General features: G+C 51.1%; 1 protein-coding gene across 1 annotated transcript; it reads left to right on the top strand.

Moving 5' to 3' along the window:
• The first annotated feature begins 3216 nt into the window (after positions 1-3216).
• LOC110091229 (ras-related protein Rab-11A) lies at positions 3217-11784 on the top strand. Its single transcript, XM_020815261.3, has 5 exons — positions 3217-3428; positions 8509-8704; positions 8929-9122; positions 9600-9680; positions 10795-11784. The coding sequence occupies exons 1-5, from the start codon at positions 3389-3391 to the stop codon at positions 10938-10940; spliced, it is 657 nt and encodes a 218-aa protein (XP_020670920.1). The 5' UTR covers positions 3217-3388; the 3' UTR covers positions 10941-11784.
• Positions 11785-16513: the final 4729 nt, after the last annotated feature.

Raw genomic sequence — 16513 nt, 5'->3', positions numbered from 1 at the left:
TGTGTGTGTCTCGTCCATCATGAAAACTGGGATTTTGGGGGAGAGAGAGGATCATTTGCAGCCTCTGTATCCGCCCAAAAGGGAAGGGTCCAATCCGGTCAATATCCCAACTGGAGAAGACCTCTCGAACCTAGCAGGGCTTAGAGGGCCGGCGTGGGTGGGTGGGTGTGTACGTCGGAGTCTCAGTCCTGAAGCTCCCCAAGTCTGTGGTCACCACTCGATCTTTTCGGCCTGATCGACCTCACAGGGTTGTTGCAGTGAGAGTAAAGCAAAGAGGAAGGCGGCCTCGAACCCAAGAGGTAGACGAGAAATACACCCCAATATAGACACCTAGCCTTAACGGGGTCCTCTTCATTCTAGGGACCTGACCCAGCCAGTACTAACAATCGGGTTTACCCCTTGTGCATCCATGTAAAAAAACAACTTACAGTAGGACCCCCGCATCTGCAGGATCGGTATCCACTGATTCACTTATCTACAGTCTGAAAATATTAAAAAATCAAAAGAAAAATCCTAGAAATATATATTTCTAAAGGTGAAGTTACCAGAACTGGCCAGTGGAGGGAGACAGAGACCATGCTATGTATAGTGTTAGCTATAATCCGCATTTTTCAGCATCCGTGGTGGGGCTTAGAACCAATCCCTCGCGGATACAGGGGTCTGACTGTATTTGATTTGATTTGATTGATTCTATTCCTGCCTTCTGGTCTTCCAGGAAACCTTAAACTCAATCTCCTAAAATGTTACGGTTGCCTGCAACCCTGGATTCATCCTTACGACTAGTCCATGCATACTTACCCAGGATTACGCCACTTGAATTTGGGGGGGGGGCTTCATGTCACATGATCAGAAAGTAACAGGGCTTACAGAGTAGACCTTTGGTCTAGATGGGCGGGATAGAAATCCAATAAATAAAAATACAAAAGTTCCTTTTTCCGGATTGAAAGGTCCCAGATTTCCCTCCACCAGCCTAGCTCCTGGGAGTTACAATCTTGAGCTGTTGTGTTTTTTTTTAAAAAAAAGAATTTTCCCATACTCTAGGAAGGGGTTGTGATGAGCGGGTGGTTTGATCAGGACTTGAGTTACTCAAGAGTAGAACCTGGCTGCATTTGGTGGCTTTTCCTCCATAGAAAACGGAGGGTCCTGGTGCCTGCGTAAAGCCCACTGCGAAATGGGCTCCCTCGGGAGGGAAAATGGCATATATATTTTTTGGTTCTAATATGTTCTCCAGGGAGCTCAAGCAGGAAGAATTTTTCCACGACGACCCTGCGAGGCAGCTCAGGCTGACGTGAGGCTCAGGGTTTGCCCTCTTAAGCCGAGTCTTATCTCAGAAGGCAAACCTCTCCCCCCGCCAAAAAAAAACCACCATAGAAAAGAATTAAGAGGTTTGTTTTGGCTTCAGCATCCGTAGACCGAAGGTTTTGTGGGCCGCGTCTGACAAAGTGGTCATCAAGCTGCTGCCTGCCAAATTGATGGAGACTCTGTGATTTAGCGTCTCCAGACTGCTCAGCTCTTGCACACTCAAGTGTCGTGGCTTCCTTGAGGTAGTCCATCCACCTCGTATTGGGGTCTTCCTCTTTTCCTGCTGCCTTTTCACCTTTCCTCGCAGGAGGGTCCTTTCTAATCATCATCTTGTCTTCTCGTGAGAGGCTCAAAGGAGGACAGCCCCAGTTCCATCATCTTCACCTCCAGAGGGAATTCAGGTTTGATTTGATCCAGAATCCACTTTGTTGCCTTTCTGGCCGTCCAGGATCTTCCACAAAACTATTATGAAGCGAAACAGAAGGTAGCATCCGCTCTCTGTCCAAATACAGCCCTTTGGGTCTTTTTTTTCTCCTTGGGGGGAAAAAACAACCCTTTGCATTCTCCCCAGTTTTAGGTGGGTGGGGGTGGAATTCAAGATCTTATCTCCTGTTCTTAAAAATTCTAGACTGGCAGTTCGGAGACAATAACATGCCCCCAAGAGGCAAGCAAATGATGTTGGGCATGAAATGCCACCTCTGTTCTAAGTCTTCTTTGCATGGTGGTTTTTATGCTTTTGGAGGGTGGTGTGGTTAGAAATGGGTAAGTGGAGGTGGAAATCTCACCCTGACCCACACCCAGAGGGTGCCTGACCCAGAATCAAGCTTAACTGGATGGATTTCCTTCCAGAGGACAAGAGCAGCCGCTTATGGGAGCGGAAATGTGCCCGGATATTGCTCATGTAAATTGTATAACTTGTATGTATTTACAGACGAAATATTTTGTAAATAAATTGCTCTGGATTATGCGTGCCCGACTCGTTTATGAGCTGGTTGATGTTTTTGGAACGAAGCTTAGGGCTATTAAATATTCCCTTTTTATTATTAATAAAATATTTTTTTTAATTTATTAATACTGAAGATGTTCAGTCTTAAAGGGTTGAAAAACATGTTTGCACCGGTTGATCCTGGCAAAACAGACTTGCAAGGTTTCTTCTCTTGCTGCAAAGGGAAGACTGGGAGGATGAGAGACATCATCATCATCATCATCATTTTGGAACCGCAGGGCTGGAAGGAGCACATGGAGTCCAGTCCCCTACATAGGGGAATCGAACCCCCAACCCAGGGACCTAAACCACTGAGCTAGCTAGCTAGCTACATTACTGAGCCCTATTCTGGATGTTTCACATCATCCTCATCCTCTTAGAACTGCAGAGCGGGAAGGGACCCTAAGGATCATCCAGTCCAGCCTCAACCGCGGAGCTAACCTGACCTGGCTTTCCTTCACGGCGGGCTCTATCCAGATTCCGTGGCAGATGGGCCTTGCTATCCGTGCTTGTGCGCTTAGGGGATGCTGGGGTTTGTAGTCCAAAACCCCGCTTCTCAAATCTGCCGGCCGGCTTTTTTAGGGCTGGCTCGTCGCGGCTTTCGAGCAGCCTTTTTGTCCACCCCTTGGGCGGCTTCTAGCCATCCTGCAGATGATGGATATTAACCTTTAATCTACCAAATCAACCCCCGCCCTTGTGTTCTGGGGCCGCCTTCCCCTCCTCTTCTCTTCGCGGACTGACCCTTTAAAAGAGAGGGTGGGGGAAAGGCGAAAGAAAAGAGGCGGGCCCCGCCCCCTTACCTGCGCCAGGTGAGCTCCTGGCCAGGCGGGGCGGTTCCGGGGGCCCCGAGCGCACCAATCCGAGCCGAGCCCGAGGGCTGCTCTCCACCAATGGCGAGGCGAGAAAGCCTTCCTCCTCCTCCTCCTCCTCCTCCAACTCCCGGGGCTGCTCTACCTGCCGCCGGTCGGACCCAGGAAATCCCAGAGCCGTGAGGTCATCCCTCGGGTCCGGCACGCGGAGGCGCAGGTGTGTCCTTACCTGCTGGGCCGGGCGGAGTCGGGGGGGGGGCTTCGCAGGTCCGCGGAGGGAGCGCAAGCCAGGATGCGGGGCAAGGACGACCAATACGACTACCTGTTCAAAAGTAAGCTCTCCTCCCCCCCCTCAGATTTTCCTTTCTCCCTACTTTTTTTGGGGGGGTGGGAAAGGCTTTCCTTCCTTTAAAGGTGGCCCCCTTGGCTCTTCTCGGGGTCTTGAGGGGGGGGAGGTCTCGGGGCTTCTTTCCGAAATGCCCCCTCCCCGAGTTCATTGATAGCTCAAGAGAAGCGCTTGATTTCTCTCTCACCCCCCCCCACCTCGGGCTGTTTTGCCTTCACGACAACCTTGTGAGGTGGGCCAACGTTTCCATCCAGGGCTTTTTTTTAAAAAGCCTGGGTGCAGATTTCAACCCAAGGGTCTCGACTGGCAGCCTTCGCCCCCAACTCACTGGGTCTTTCCCTAGGAGACTGGCGCCCTACGAAATCACCTCCCCAGGGAAGTTTGGGGGGAAGCTCAGGTGCCCCCAAACTCCACCTGCCGTTCCAGGGGGTGGGGGGTCCCTGCCTTCCGGTCGAGCTCCACAAAAGCCTCTCCCTAGCCCTGCCTTGCGCCCTTCCGCTCTTTTACAGATTCCTCCTTTATTTACTTCTTCTTTTTTTTCTGCACTTTATGCCCTCCCTTTCCGCTAAAAGCGACATGCTCTAAATAGTTTGCCAATTATTTGAAATCAGCGACATCCTCCCCAACACCCAGGACAGCACTTCCCTTTACGGGCCTCTCGTGTGGCCACGTTTCACAGCTTGGAAAAGGCAATCTCCCAAACACCTTCTTGCTCCTCGCCTTTTAAATAAGGATGATGATTTATTAAATTTTTAATTTAAGGAGGGTACCTGAGAAGGAGTCAGTCAGGGCTGCGCCTCGGCCTGGCCTTTTACAATGATGCCACATTTTTTTAAAATAATAATAACAATTTTAAAATAATAATAATAAAAAATTAAATTGTGCCAAGCTTATGGTCCGGCACATTTCCAAAGCATGAATTCTAAACCCGCGGCTTGCTGAAGTCTTGCATCTCATTTAAAAATGGGACCCAGCTCAGTGGGGTTTTATTGTGAGTCTCTTCTTTGGTCCCTCCTGTCCCGTGTGGCATCCTTTCAAAAAAAAGGCCAGGTCGAGGAGGATGGCTGACACACCTTCCCCGGCACCCCTCCTGCCCTCCTTAAATTGAATTTCTGGTGTGAGGTGTTCAGCTAAAAGCAACTGAAAGGGCCTGGATAGAAGTGCAGCCGTTGAGGGGGGGGGGCAGTGTGAAATTCAGGTTTGGCAAGAGTTGTACAATGAGGTGTTACCCATTTTGAGAGAGAGAGAGAATAGAAACCGTGCTTTTCCTGTTTTCTGGGTTTTAAAGTGATTACTAGAAAGGGTGGCTGGAGACGTGGCCCCAGGCGTGTCGATGGAAGAGGTTTGTGGCCCTTTCACTTGAAGGCTCATGGCCATTCAATTCGGCCTCCAGGTTTCATGACAGGCAGCTGCTGCTGCCATAGAAAACTACAGCCGTGCCCCGCTGGACGATTACCCCACTCTACAACGAATCCGCATTACGTCGACATTTTTGCGATCGCAAAACAATGTTTTAAATGGGGGAATTTCGCTTCACGTTGATCGGTTCCCTGTTTCGGGAACCGATTTTTTGCTTTACAGCGATCAGCAAACAGCTGATCGTCGGGTTTCAAAATGGCCACTGGCTTTCAAAATGGCCCTCCGCTGTTTTCTAGGACGGATTCCTCGCTATACAGGCACCGAAAATGGCTGCCGTATGGAGGATCTTTGCTGGACGAGCAGGTATTCAGCCCATTGGAACACATTAACTGGGTTTTAATGCATTTCAATGGGGTTTTTTGTTCCATTTGATGATGTTTTCGCTCTACAGCGATTTCGCTGGAACAAATTAACATCGTCAAGCGAGGCACCACTGTAGTTGCCATCGAAGGATCGGCAGGGTTAGGACTCCAGACCAGTTAACACTTTAAAAATCTGAAGGTCAAACTCGTGAACAGAAATTGTGGGTCTTTTGTTGTCAATGTCAAAGAAAGAGTCGGCATCTTAAAGGCTGAAGAGCGAATTCCAGCTACACCCACTGAGTAAATGGAGTTTGTTAAGATGGCGAGCTGCAGCTCCCCATGAATCTTGAACTTATTATTTTCACATACACAAGCTAGAGGCATTGTGTGGCAGCAGCAGATGCTAAGTGCGGTCCTCTCACAATATACCTTGGCCACCCACTGGATAAATTTCGGCCGACTAGTTAGGTCACCTCCCTTGAAAGTCCCATTGATTCAACAGATCCATTCCCACTAGGTAAAAGAACTGCATTTAGCTCCAAATGGATTTGCATTTGCTGTAAACAAATGCTAAAGGAACGTGTCTGTTTAGCAACCCACCATCCCTAATATAAATGTGTGTTTTTGTGGGTTGCAGCAGCCTAATAATGTTTCCCATACATAAAAGTTTATCACTAAACTTTTTATTGTTGGGATGTGTTGCTTCCTATAACTAATACCTTTCCTCCTGGATATACTTTTAAAATATATTTTTTTTTCCAAAGTGAAGTTCGCTCCAGTTTGGTGCGATTCCACAAACTATCTCTGGAAACGGGTTCACCTCAAAGTGTCGCCCCCCCCCCCCCAGCCTCTCCATCTCTTCCCCTTAAATCTTCAATGGGGCAGCAACTGTACTGGTTACCTGGCAGATATGTTGTATGGAAAAGTAGGTGAGGAACTGCTCTAATGTGAGTACTGCAAAAGGGCTCTGAGTTGCAGGCCCACTCCAAGATCTGAGTTGCAGGCCCACCCCCAGCAAACGGTGACCTCCAAAGGAGGATCCTCTAAAGGCTCCCCTCTGGTGTGGGTTCTAATCACCCCTTGGCCAGTCCCTGTGGCTTTGATGGTTGGAGACTGTAAGTGTCTGTTCTTGCACCCCCAGCCAGCCAGTCACCCACAACACACACCCCGGACAGGCTTCTCAGATCCCCCTGAGATGCTCCCCAGGACTTGGTCACCTCTTTTTAATCATCTGGGCAGAGGCAGATGGGGTTGTAGGAGATAAAAATGGCACCCTTTCCATTTCTAAACCAAGTTGGTCCAGAAGTCTTTTAAGGGGTGCAGCCTTCAGGACTCTGGGGATCCCTCCCCAACTCTGCCGTTCTAGGGACCGGGCATCCCTTGAGGACATACGTAAGAGAAGCCCCAGGGGGGTTGCTTCATGATCCTTCCAGGGAGACCCTCCTAATAGGTCTGCCCAGTCGTTCTTCAGCGCTAAGCTTTTCGCCCCCAGCGGCACGGATGAGTCACGACGAGACGATCGATCGCTCACAGCTCGGGGACTCTCTCCTCCTCACCCGCCTCCTTTTCATTCAACCCAACGGCACACCTTCAACGGGATTTCTCCGCACCCTCGGCTCGGTTCCACAGCCCGGTTCTTCGGTTTGCAAACTCTCCTTTTCAGCGAGGAGGACAGCCGTGCAGAAGAAGGCGTGATTCATGCTTTGTGTGTGAGAGAGGAGCTGCCCGGTGATCCATTGTTCCTTCCGCTTGCTGACATCGGGAGGAGAAAACCCAGTCCTTCCAGTTTGGCTGCCTGGATTTCTCGGGCCACCTCACTTCTACCTGAGCTACAGAATCATGCTTCTGAGCCCAGAAGCCTTTTTGAAGACGGAGAGGGAGGGTCTCTCTCTCTCTGTCTGACGAGCCTCCTCGAACAGGGGTTCTCCATCTGAAGTGCCATCCAGGCCAAGTTTGATTTAAAAGGAATAACCCCACAGAGGGAGAGCAGAGACCCCGAGCCACCCATCGGGCATTAGCAGAAGCTAGAGCGCAGACGCAGCAAATTCCCTGCCCTGGCTCCCGAACCACGCTCGGATTTATGGAAACCCTCCTGGGGTTTTCCTGGCCTGCCTGATGGTCAAGGAGCAGTTTCCCATTGCCACCTCCCAGGAAGATTCCACTTCAACTTCTTGTGGATTTGAACCCAGATCTCCCGAGTCCTGTCCCTTTTATCCGCTACTACACCACACAGTGCAAGACTCATAGCTCAAGTCCAAAAAAACGGCTAAACTCAATGTTAGGAAGTTCTGAGGTCTGAAAACCCCACCCTCAAAAATGCCCCAAAGCTCAAAATAAAGGGATTTTGGATGAGAGACAGAAGGGTTAAAAAAAATATGGAAAAGTAGGTGAGGAACTGCCCTAATCTGAGTAGTGCAAAAGGGCTTTGAGTTGCAGGCCCACCTCCAAGAATCTGAGTTGCAGGCCCACCCCCAGCAAAATATGGAGAACCGCAATAAATACGGAGAGCCGGGGCGAAAACATTTGTACTGTCATTTCTAAGGTGTTCTACTCCCTGCCATTCACAAACTCAACCTGGCGATCTAATTGGCAATTAGGAGCCGTGAAGATGCATCATCACCCGGGGAGATCAACCTGTTTTCCTGGGGACAATTTGGCAGGAATCTGTGGGTGAGCCACCCTTTCCTGTTGACGGAAGAAAACAGGGTCGGTCTCTGTATCGAGAGAAGGAAGCTTAGGGCTGCGCCTGAAAATCTGGCTTTATTATACACTCTCTCTCTCTCTCTCTCTCTCTCTCTCTCTCTCTCTCTCTCTCTCTCGCGCACACACACACACACACACACACACACACTTTTAATTTTTCAAATTCGTTGGCTGCTTTGCCTGAAACGTCGACAAGTCAGACCAAAAGCTATTTGTGAAAGGCAAAGAGGACGACACTTTGCAGAACTCTTTCTTTTTGACTACAATTCCCACCTTTTTTGACTACGACACCCATCTTTTGCCACGGGCTCATGCTGCTTGAGGAATGACGGGTCCTGCAGCCGGCAGTTCAGATCTGCACAGCGCTAATAATAACAACAACCACAAATTTATCGTGATGGTTATTAGCTAGTGGGATGTAGTGGATAGAGGAACAGACTTGGCAGGCCTGCGTTCGAATCCCCCTCAGCCATGGAAGTTCACTGGGGATGTCCGAGTTGGTAAAGCCACTCCTTAAAGCTCTCCCTGACCTTGAAAGCCTTCTTAGGGTGGCTCTTAAGTCTGTTCCAGCACAGAGCAGCAAATCAATAACCATGAGGTGATCGTGACGATTAAACTCTTTTTCTCCCCCCCTCTTCCCAGTTGTTCTCATCGGAGACTCGGGTGTCGGGAAGAGCAATCTCCTCTCTCGCTTCACCAGAAATGAGTTCAACCTGGAAAGCAAAAGCACCATCGGCGTGGAGTTTGCAACCCGGAGCATCCAGGTGGACAGCAAGATGGTGAAGGCTCAGATCTGGGACACGGCCGGCCAGGAGCGCTACCGGGCCATCACCTCTGCGTAAGTGCCTCCGAGCCTTGGACCCTGCTCCTCTCTGCCCTCTTTCACCCCTCTCAACCTCCCTGCGGCTGCTGAGACCACGGGGCCCTCTGAATCATCCAGTCCAGCCCTTGTCAAGGAGGCCCCCAGGGATGGTGGGATTCGAACTCCCAACTCTGGCTCCACAGCTATGTAGAGGTTCAAGAGTTTCCCCCCCCCACCCACCTCTTCTGCACTTCTGGCAGCTACTACCGGGGAGCTGTGGGGGCCCTGTTGGTTTACGACATCGCCAAATACCTGACCTACGAGAACGCCGAGCGCTGGCTGAAGGAGTTGCAGGATCACGCCGATGCCAACATCGTCATCATGCTGGTCGGCAACAAGAGCGACCTCCGGCACCTGCGGGCTGTGCCCACCGACGAGGCGAAGAGCTTTGCCGGTAAGGCTCCGTCTGCGCCGTCCCGCCTTTCTCTCTTTTATTCCCTTTCTTCTGCGGCATCAAGGAGCGGCGTTCTCACTGCAGAGGGCGGAGGTCTTTTAGTTTAACCGTGAGATCGTTCCTTGCAGAGTGGGCAGATTTCCTCTCTCTCTCTCTCTCTCTCTCTCTCTCTTTTTTACAATCCCCCAAAGGGTTATATTGATGAGATTTTCATCCTGAGCTAAAGAAATGTTTGCTGTCTTCCCCCAAAAAGCTGCTATCCGGCCTGGGCGGAGGGAATCCTGACACACACACACCCATTGCAAACCCACTTATATCCTGGAATAGCCTGGAGGTCCTCCGGATGGGCACGGTTTTATCCGCGCCCCCCTGTGTTTCTGGAAATGGACGGAGCGGAAATGGCCGAAAGGGTTGGCGTCTTGCATTCGTACCAGGCCTGGGACTCTGACCCCCTCTTTTTTTCTTCCCCCGGCACAGAAAAAAATGGCTTGTCGTTCATCGAAACCTCGGCTCTGGATTCCACCAACGTGGAAACAGCCTTCCACAACATCTTGACAGGTCAGTTCTCCTTCCGTGTTTTGCAAAATGGCCACCTTCCAGCACTGGGGCGAATTTGGGATGCGGGGGTGCACGGGGGTGAGGTGGAGACCGAACGGCCCATGGTTCGAACCTCTGTCTGAAGCAGGTGCCGTACATGGAGTTTGTGCGGCAGGCCCTTGTTTGATAGTGGCCCCGAGGCAAAGATAAATCGGACAGTCACAGCTCCAGCGGGCAACCTGTCCTGGCCCGTGTGATTTTGCTGCACTACAACACCCATCGTCCTTTGCTGATGGCTGAACCTGCTCTTCATTGAAGCCCAGCTGCATCGGGCGGCTCCCGAGTTGCTCTGCCAAGTTTCATGAGGCCCATCTCATAGGGGTGGTCTATCCACACCGGGTTTGGGTCTGAAATTTGCAAGGGCCCTCTAAGATCCTGAATCTTCTTCTCCCTGGAATAATTTCAACACTGGAGGTAACTCCTAAAAGCTGGCATGGATTCACTGCCCGCCTGGCCCTGGTGGCCTTAGCAGAGTCACGCGACTCGCTTGTCATGTCACACCAATGACTCGGGGTTGTTGTTTTTCCCGATGGCTCCGACTCGAAACCCATCCTGTCTCCCCTTTTTGTTCCGGGGGGAAAAGCTTGTCTTCCACAGAGTCTCAGACTTTGGGCTTGGGAGTCAGGGACTTGGTGCCAAAGATTCGGACCCAGGACTCGGACACCAAGACCGGCTAACCTCCCCGGGTATTGAGTCGTTCTTTCTGGGTTGATAGCGGAGGGAGGGAGGCGGTCCCACCTCCTCGGCGGTGCAGTTTCCCCCTCCATCAGGCTGGGCTGGTTGGGGGGAATTTAGAGTGCAGTGGCTTTAATACAACAACGAAGTTCCCAGGGACGGATGCTCGTTCTGCTGACGTGGCATCATTTTACAGGAGAGGAAAAGGGTTGCCTGCACCATACCCTCAGAGGAGGCTGATGCCTCGTTAGCTACCGGGGCGCGCTCGTCCGAAATCCTGAACGGTGTTGTTTTGGGATGGAGGGATGTGGCCGGTGGGTTTGCTTGGAGGTAGCCCACCCTCGCTCTGGCACGTTCCCTCCCCCCCCCGATTGACCCACGCCTTTCCCCCTCCCACCAGAAATCTACCGGATCGTCTCCCAGAAGCAGATGGCGAGTGGGCAGCCGGAGACGGAGTTCAGCAGCAACACCACCACCATTGAGCCCATCAACGTCCTGCCTACCCACCAGGACGCCAGGCAAGCCCCGTGCTGCCAGAACATCTGACCGGCCGCAGCTCGGGGGGAAGGAGAAGCCGGATGGGGCGCCACAGGGTGGAAGAGGGAGAGGGCATCTTTGTGCCAGCCCCCACTGGTGGGATCCGTCACCCTCTTTCTGGGAATTTCTCTGAAATTGAAAGCCCGCCGCCTGGATCCTCGCATCTCCTGAGAACGGGCTCCAGAGAAACTCAGGCTTCCGCTGGCCCCCGCTGGCCCCCGCCCTCTGCTCTTTTAATTACGCTCCCTTCTGGGAAAGCAGGAGTGACACCTCAGTCCGAATCGGGCCGTGCCCTCTCTATTTCATGGCACCATGATTTGGCGGTCTTCCCAGCTTTCCGATGGGCCTTCTTTTCCCCCTCCCCTGGAGAGGAGAAAGGCCATTCCCAAGTTAATCACCTGCAACAGAGCCTTCAAGCTGTTTGGGTCCCGTCTGCCTTTGGCCTGGGGAACTGCCTGCCACAGGAAAGTGTGACCCCTGAGAGCCATTCAGATGGCTCTTCAAGTGGCCCGGTGTTCCCACTTTGAGCTTCCTTCACGCACAAACCCATGTCCTTATGTCTGAAAACAAGCTGGTTTGCCATCCAAGGTAGCAGGTTATTTCAAACCACTTCTCTCCCCCCCAACCCCCGGAAGATGATGCCCTGATCTCCTAACCAGCAGGGCTCCCAGCCCAAGATCTCTGCTCTGGGAGAAGTGGCGGATTTGGGGATTGGGGGAGAATGCACCATGTGATATTGGAAACCCCACTGACTGTCTAAAACTTTCCCCTCTCTCTGGCGTGTTTTCCTGATTATCGTACAACCTTCACAAGCTGTTTTGTTGTGATACTGAGAAATAAATCAATTATAGGATCACTGCGCTGGAGCCTTTTTAATAAATTGGGCTTGAGCTGAGCATGCGCTCAGAGGTTTCTCTTAAGGCAGCTTCGAACCCGGTCGGCTTGCAAGGAGGCTAAATGTTCTGGGGAAAATGCAGACTTGGGGAAAGTTTCTTTTTAAAAAAAAACCCACAACTCTCAGAATTCATGGTGGCTCGGGGGTGGATGGAATTTGGATGGAACTCCAACATCATTTCTGCAGGCTCTGAAAAAAACACACACACACACAAACACACACAAAAAAAACCCCCAAACATTCGCTTCCACGCATTATCAACCAGTCCTGCATTGGTTTGGAAACTTTCAAACCTCTCTCCTGAGATTTGGCTTAGTGGCCTCCCCCGAAATGCATGCAAAACCACGAAATACCAGCAGAGTTGCCGGCTGTAGAAAGCATGAAGTGAGGCTGAGCATCCTCTTGTCCGAAAGTGATGGGTCTGGGCCATTCCGAATTCGGGCTTGTCCACCCTGTGTGTGTGTGTGTGTGTCCTCTCTGGCTGCAGTGGCACCAGAGTCTTTGTTCTGGAGTTGATTAGACCCCCCCTGATAACTTCTGCACGCTAAAAGCAAGACTGAGATTAACTACACCATGGGGACCCCTTATCCATGCTCTGAAAATATTCAAAATATTAAAAGAAAAATCCTAGAAATACATATTTCTAAAGATGAAGTTACCCGAACTGGTCCCTGTACAGCACTGGCTATTAAAATAGCATTCGCTATAATCCATGGGGGCTTTGAAATGATCCACTGTGGATACAGGGGACTTACACTGTTTAGCATCTGTACGCACGCACACACCTTGTTCTGTCCCCACCTGCATCCTGAGCATGATCTTTCCCACTTGGAAAAAAAAAAGTCACCAGCTTGACCCACCCAGTGATTTATTTATTTACCAAGCAACCCGAACCTTGCCCTCATTTTTTAAATAAATCGTTTGTTAACATGAAGCGATACAATACATTTCCAAGCTATATTTTCTGGGCAAAAATAACTGATTAAATAGAAGTGCATCGCCGAGGTTGGCGAGGGTTTGTTTAAAACTTTTTTACTTAGAAAAGCTGATGACATCTGTTTGAATAAAGAGAATCATGTGGACAGCAAGAGAAAGGGGAGCAAGGAGGGAAAATGGGTTGTGATACAAAGCAGTGCACAGAAGGTGGCGCTCTTTGGTAGCTTTTCTTGACCGGACCGCCGCCCCCCCCCAAAAAAACAGGACCGTCCAGAGAAAAGTAACTTTACTGTCATGTTGCATCTGCTTCTCTCCCCAAACCCCACCCCAGCCCTTTCCATCACCTCCTCCATCAAAATTCAATGCATTTTTCAATTTGTATTTTTACCAAACGAAAATGTTTAGCCCGGACATTCAGCTTGGATTTCCAGCAGGTCAGACGAGGTCAGAGAATGACAGGGTTATGTCCTTTCGGTGGTGGGGTGGGGATCCCTGGAGGTCATCTAGCCCAGCCCTCTTTTGCCAAAGGACGGAGTTTACCGCCAAGGCACCCTCTGACCAGGAGGCCACCCGACCTCTGCCTAAAAGCCACCCAAGGAGAGACTCCCGTGGCCCAACGGGCCCCATTTCCTTACGGAGCGGCTTTTGTCCCAAAGAGAGCAAAATAAATTTTTTTTAAGAGATGCCCCTTTTATTTCTTCCTAACGGAATCTCCTTGCTTGTGAGTTTAGACCCGTAGGTCCGGGTCCAGTATTAAGCTGGTTTAGGCAACTGTTTTTCCAGTCGTGATGTATGGAAGGGAGAGCTGGACCCTAAAGAAGGCTGACCGCCAAGGAATGGATGCTTTTGAATTGTGGTGCTGGAGGAGGCTCTTGAGAGTCCCCTGGACTGCATGGAGAACAAACCTATCCGTTCTGAAGGAAATCAACCCTGAGGGCTCCCTGGAAGGACAGATCCTGAAGCTGAGGCTCCAATCCTTTGGCCATCTCATGAGAAGAGAAGACTCCCCGGAAAAGACCTTGATGTTGGGAAAGTGTGACGGCAAGAGGAGAAGGGGACGACAGAGGACGAGATGGTTGGACAGGGTCACTGAAGCTGCCAGCATGAACCTGACCCAACTCCGCAAGGCAGTGGAAGACAGGAGGGCCTGGCGTGCTCTGGTCGATGGGGTCACGAAGAGGCGGACAGGACTAAACAATAACAGCTGACCGTTTCCTCACCTTTGCCTCGGTTGGCGATGATGCTGCTTTCCTGGCCCAGAAAGTGGCTTGGCCTTTATCATTTAACAATCCCTACCGTTAATTTTATTGGTTTCCTCCCCCCCCCACTGCAGGAAAGGGTAGTGCCCTGTTAGCTTCACAGACCCCCTCCCCAGCTGTTAGTAACAAGGCTCTCCTCCTCACAACAACCCCACGAGGTAGGACAGGGTGAGAAACCACCTGAATCATGCACAGACTGGATGATGATGATGGGTCTGAACATGGGAGGGGGGGGGAATAAAAAAGAGCAGGGTCTATTTAGCTCGGAGAAGAGAAGTTATACAAACAGATAGAAGTCTTCAACGACAGCTGTGGTCAGCTGATTTCTAGGGTCATCTCAAACGGGACGCTTGTCAAGTGGCAGGATGTTCCTCTGGCCACTTGACAAGGGAAACACCCTTGACCAAGCCTGGGTGTCCGGCACTCAGGATTGCTTTAGGAGCATTCCCTGCAGGGGGTGCCATGGCAGATCAAAGAGCCGAGGGCCCCGTCTCCCCGCCAGCTAGTTCCTGACCTGGGTTGGGTGATGGTTCGTCTGAAATTGCACTGGGTCCCCTTTTATACCCTCTTCCTCTGTATAGTCTAGACTGGATAGGACGGCAGTGGAGGGGCTTGGGTTCAGAGCCCCTCTGTTTGTTCCAGAACTGCTTATGATGGGATGCCCCCTCCTTCCTTCCTTCCTCCCTTCCTTCCTTCCCTCCCTCTCCCCTCCTCCTCCTCCTCCTCCACCACACCAGGAATTTACACACCCATCTGTCGTTCTATATAGTGCACACCTTCCGCCTCCTCTGCTTTCCGGATCCAGGCCCCCCGCAGCATGGGCAGGGTCACCTCTCTGCCCCCTGCACTGCAGGACAGACGGCAGCCACCGGCTAGGCCAGGAGGCAGGAAGTTGTGCTTTTGCTTGTAAGTCCGTGCCCTCTTGTGCAATCTGCAGAGGTCTGTGTTCGAGGTTCCTGAGAGCTGGACATGGCAGGCAGCCCATCTGCCTGGCCCGGCCATCTGCTTCGGACACGCCTGGACCAGGCGGTGAGGTCATCTCATCCAGCAAAAGCTTAGCAGAAGAAGGGGAGAGATGAAGTAATATTCTAATTTTCCCAGACTGGCAGGTGCTCTAAATAAGTCCCCATAAACACAAACACACACACAAACACACACACACACACACACGTTTCCTTTCTGCCAACATAAAGTCAGAACTTGCAATGACCTGGATGAGGGCATGGAGGGGGCAGATCATCATCCTACCCACAGGCGCCACCAAGGAAAGAGAGGGAGCGAAGGGCTGGAATCCAGTTGTGCAGCACAGTGGCGAAAGTGATTTTACGGGCCGTGCCAGACGGCCACACAGGTACTGCTTCTCTTTGTCTGTTTCAGGGTTTGCATTTGTGCAAGGTGGCCAAGTTGTGTGTGAGCCCCAAAATGAGAAAAGGAAGTCTGGAAGAAGGGGCCCACCTGCAGCGGCCAAGGGCATCACTCCTCTTGCGCAGGTGGCACCCACCCGCCCAGCAGGATTTGGGCCGACGTTTCAGAAGAGAGGATCAGGATTCACGGCTTTAAGGGATCAGAGAACCGGGCCAAACTCAACAAGCTGAATTTCAACCGAGATTCATGTAGCAGGTCTGCAATTAGACAGGAGAAATCAGGCGAACAGATGGGGGAGGTGTGGCAGCTGGCACCAGAAGGATCTTGGGCGGGGGGAGGGCGTTTCTCACTAGATCACAAGCTACACATGAGCCGGGCATGTGATGCTGCAGCAAATAAAGCCCATGCGATTGTAGGCTGCATCAAAAGACCCTAAGACTGTAATTCCCATAATCTTTCAACCACCACGGTCTGGAAACAGAGGTTCAAAACTCACTTCTCCCAACTTCTGAACAAAAGCTACTGCTTGCAGCAACTTGAGAACGGGTTGATCCCAAGAGCAGACGTGCGATCACGGGCCCTGGCCTCTGGGGTGGGCAATGTTCAGCCGTACAAGGGAGGGAGTCCGGTTGTTGAAGGAACAGTTTGAAGCAGAAAAAAAGAGGGAAAAGCCTGATTTCAGTTTGCTCCGAGTGGAAAAGAGAACGGCTGGCCAGCAATGCCCGCAAATCCCCCTTGACCAGATGATGCCTGCAGCCTAACACAGCAAAGCACACTGAAGTCGCTGATGGAGTGGCACAGGCATGGAAAAGGGTCTGACCCAGGATAAAGTAGCCCCCAAAAGGAGCAAGGAACTCTAGCTGTTGATAAACTCCAAAGCCGAGTGGGGGCACCAACCGGCAAACATTAACCCATCAAAGTAAGTTTTTTAAAATTTATTTTACAAGGTTACAAAGCTTAATTTGACAGCTGGTTTCCTAATTCATGGTTTTAAAAACCTCAAAATACTGCTTTTAAAAATTATAAAAAGGAAAAAAGAGTTACTGGGATGAGATGTTTTAAACGGTGCTAGTTTGCAACCCACCGGCTTTGCAACCCACTGGCTTTGGTCTAGGATGCAAAAAGGG

This window comes from Pogona vitticeps, chromosome 15, assembly GCF_051106095.1.
Source record: "Pogona vitticeps strain Pit_001003342236 chromosome 15, PviZW2.1, whole genome shotgun sequence".
NCBI classification, from domain to species: Eukaryota; Metazoa; Chordata; class Lepidosauria; order Squamata; family Agamidae; genus Pogona; species Pogona vitticeps.
The sequence above is the reverse complement of the archived record's forward strand: the minus strand, read 5'-3'. Positions and strand labels throughout refer to the sequence as shown.